Below are 2651 nucleotides of genomic sequence, written 5' to 3'. Positions count from 1 at the left end.
AAGTGAAACCTTTTCCTATGAGGAAGAGCAACCTCGCAAACGCGGCCACAAAAGCCCATCTTACCAAGGCCTAGCAAACGACGCCATGAGTAAGGCCCTGGACCGCATCTCCCAGTCACCCTTTACGCGTAGGATAGAGGGGGTTAAGCTTCCTCGGCGGTTCCACCAACCCGCTTTTGCTATATATAATGGTCGGACGGACCAAGTAGAGCACGTAAGCCAGTTTAACCAGAGGATGGCCGTCCATTCTAGGGACGAGGCTTTGATGTGCAAAGTGTTTTCGTCCAGCTTGGGACCCATGGCGATGAGATGGTTCAATGGCCTCAAGCCAAACTCCATAAACTCTTTTAAGCAGCTGACATAGGCTTTCGGTTCTCGCTTCATAACTAGCAGCAAAGTCCCTCAGCCCCTAGATTCCTTCCTGTCCTTGTCCATGCGAGAAGGAGAGACCCTGAAGGCCTACTCAGACAAATATTGGGAAATGTATAATGAGATAGAGGGAAATTACGATGACGTTGCCATTAGCACATTCAAGAGGGGCCTACCGACAGAGCATGGTTTAAGAAAGTCCCTGACTGGGAAACTGGTCACTAGCGTGCGTCAACTCATGGACAGAATCGACAAGTACAAGAGAGTCGAAGAAGACCAACAGACGGGAAAGGGCAAAGCGAAGGTTGTCCCTCAGGATAGGAGGGACTTCAGGTCAGACCGCTTTAACAATAGTAACCGGCCGATAAGGGATTACTCGGAGCAGTTTGGATCCATAGAGGCACAGGCAGTCCATGCTGTGTTCCGAGAACCATTACATAAGATCCTAAAGAAAGTGAAGAACGAACCGTTCTTTCAATGGCTAAGCAAGATGGCAGGCGACCCCGCGAAACGTAATCAGAATCTGTATTACGAGTATCACCAAGAGTCGGGCCACACCACCGATGATTGCAGGAATCTGAAAAACCACTTGGACCGGCTAGTCCAAGAGGGGAAGTTGAGACATCTATTGCATCACCCTGTTGGATGGCAGGAGCAATCGAACATCGAAACAAGGCAAAGCACATTGAGACCACCCATTGGCATGATAAATGTCATTCTCACCGCACCAGGCAGGACCGGCTCCCATCCTTTTAGAGTGATGTCGGTGGGCCGACTCCCCGCTGAAGCTGACGACCGGGAGTCCAAAAGGGCTAGAGGGATGGCCCCGCCCCTAATCGGATTCTCGGATGAGGACAAACTAGGAACCCTCCAGCCCCACGACAATGCCTTAGTCGTCACGCTTAGGATTGAGGGATATGACGTGAAGAGGGTGCTAGTCGATCAGGGCAGCGCCGTGGAAGTAATGTATCCCAACTTGTATAAGGGGCTGAAGCTGAAACCAGAGGACCTGATAGCATACGACTCCCTTTTAGTGAGTTTCGAAGGAAAAACAGTCACTCCAAAAGGCATGATTAGGCTACCTATACAAACAGGCTCGGACGTAGTGGAGGTGGACTTCATAGTGATAGACGCATACTCCCCCTACACCGCCATCGTAGCCAGACCGTGGCTTCACGCCTTAGGAGCTATGTCATCAACCTTACACCAAAAGGTGAAGTATCCGTCGGAGGGTCGAGTGAAAGAAGTAATAGGCAACCAAGCCATGGCCTGGCAATGCATGGTGTCCGCCATCTCGCGACGACCGAGTACTGAGCCCTCCACCTCAATCGAGAACGGCTTATAGAAATTAACGACCCCGGCCCTGGCCTCGGGTAGTGAGGGACCTGCCGAGGAAGCGAGTTGTGAGGATTTGGAGAAAGTTCTTGTGGGCTCCGACCCGGAAAGATTTTTTCAGGTCGGCTCAGAACTACCACTCCAAAAGAAGGAAACACTAATTGACTTTCTCAGACAGAATGTGGACGTGTTCGCATGGGACGCCTACGAGGCTTCGGGGGTCAATCCAGATTTCATTTGCCACCACCTTAATGTTAGCCCGGCCGTAACACCTAAGAAGCAACCTCCTCGGCGACCGTCAAAAGAGCATGCAGATGCGGTGAGAGAGGAGGTTATAAAATTGAAGAAAGCAAGGGCTATCAAGGAGGTATTCTACCTCGAGTGGCTGGCCAACACAGTCGTGGTGAAGAAGAAGAGTGGAAAATGGCGGGTCTGCGTGGACTTCACAGACCTAAATAAGGCCTGCCTGAAGGATCCTTTCCTTATGCCTCGGATAGACCAATTGGTGGATTCGACCGTGAGACACCCTCAAATGAGTTTTTTGGACGCCTTCCAAGGCTACCATCAGATACCCTTGGCTGCCGAGGACCAAGAAAAAACGGCTTTTGTCACCCCTATTGGAAACTACCATTACAAGGTAATGCCCTTTGGCTTGAAGAATGCCGGGTCGACCTACCAAAGGATGATGACCAGGATGTTTGAACTACAGATGGGTAAGAGCATCGAAGTCTATATAAACGACATGGTGGTGAAGAGCAAGTTAGTGTCCAACCACGTCAGAGACCTCGGCGATGTCTTTGGAATTCTGAGAAAGTACGGGCTGCGCCTGAACGCGTCCAAGTGTTCATTTGGAGTGGGGTCAGGGAAATTCTTAGGTTACATGGTGACCCATAGAGGCATTGAAGTTAGCCCCGACCAAATTAGAGCTATCCATAGTCTGCAGCCTC

At 50.7% G+C, this 2651-nt stretch overlaps 1 protein-coding gene across 1 annotated transcript; it reads left to right on the top strand.

The window, feature by feature from the left end:
- The first annotated feature begins 433 nt into the window (after nt 1-433).
- On the top strand, nt 434-1714 carry LOC126701087 (uncharacterized). The gene has a single exon (XM_050399225.1). The coding sequence runs from the start codon at nt 434-436 to the stop codon at nt 1712-1714; it is 1281 nt and encodes a 426-aa protein (XP_050255182.1).
- Nucleotides 1715-2651: the final 937 nt, after the last annotated feature.

This window comes from Quercus robur, chromosome 9, assembly GCF_932294415.1.
Source record: "Quercus robur chromosome 9, dhQueRobu3.1, whole genome shotgun sequence".
NCBI classification, from domain to species: domain Eukaryota; kingdom Viridiplantae; phylum Streptophyta; class Magnoliopsida; order Fagales; family Fagaceae; genus Quercus; species Quercus robur.
Note: the sequence above shows the minus strand (reverse complement) of the source record. Positions and strands in the feature narration are given on the sequence as shown.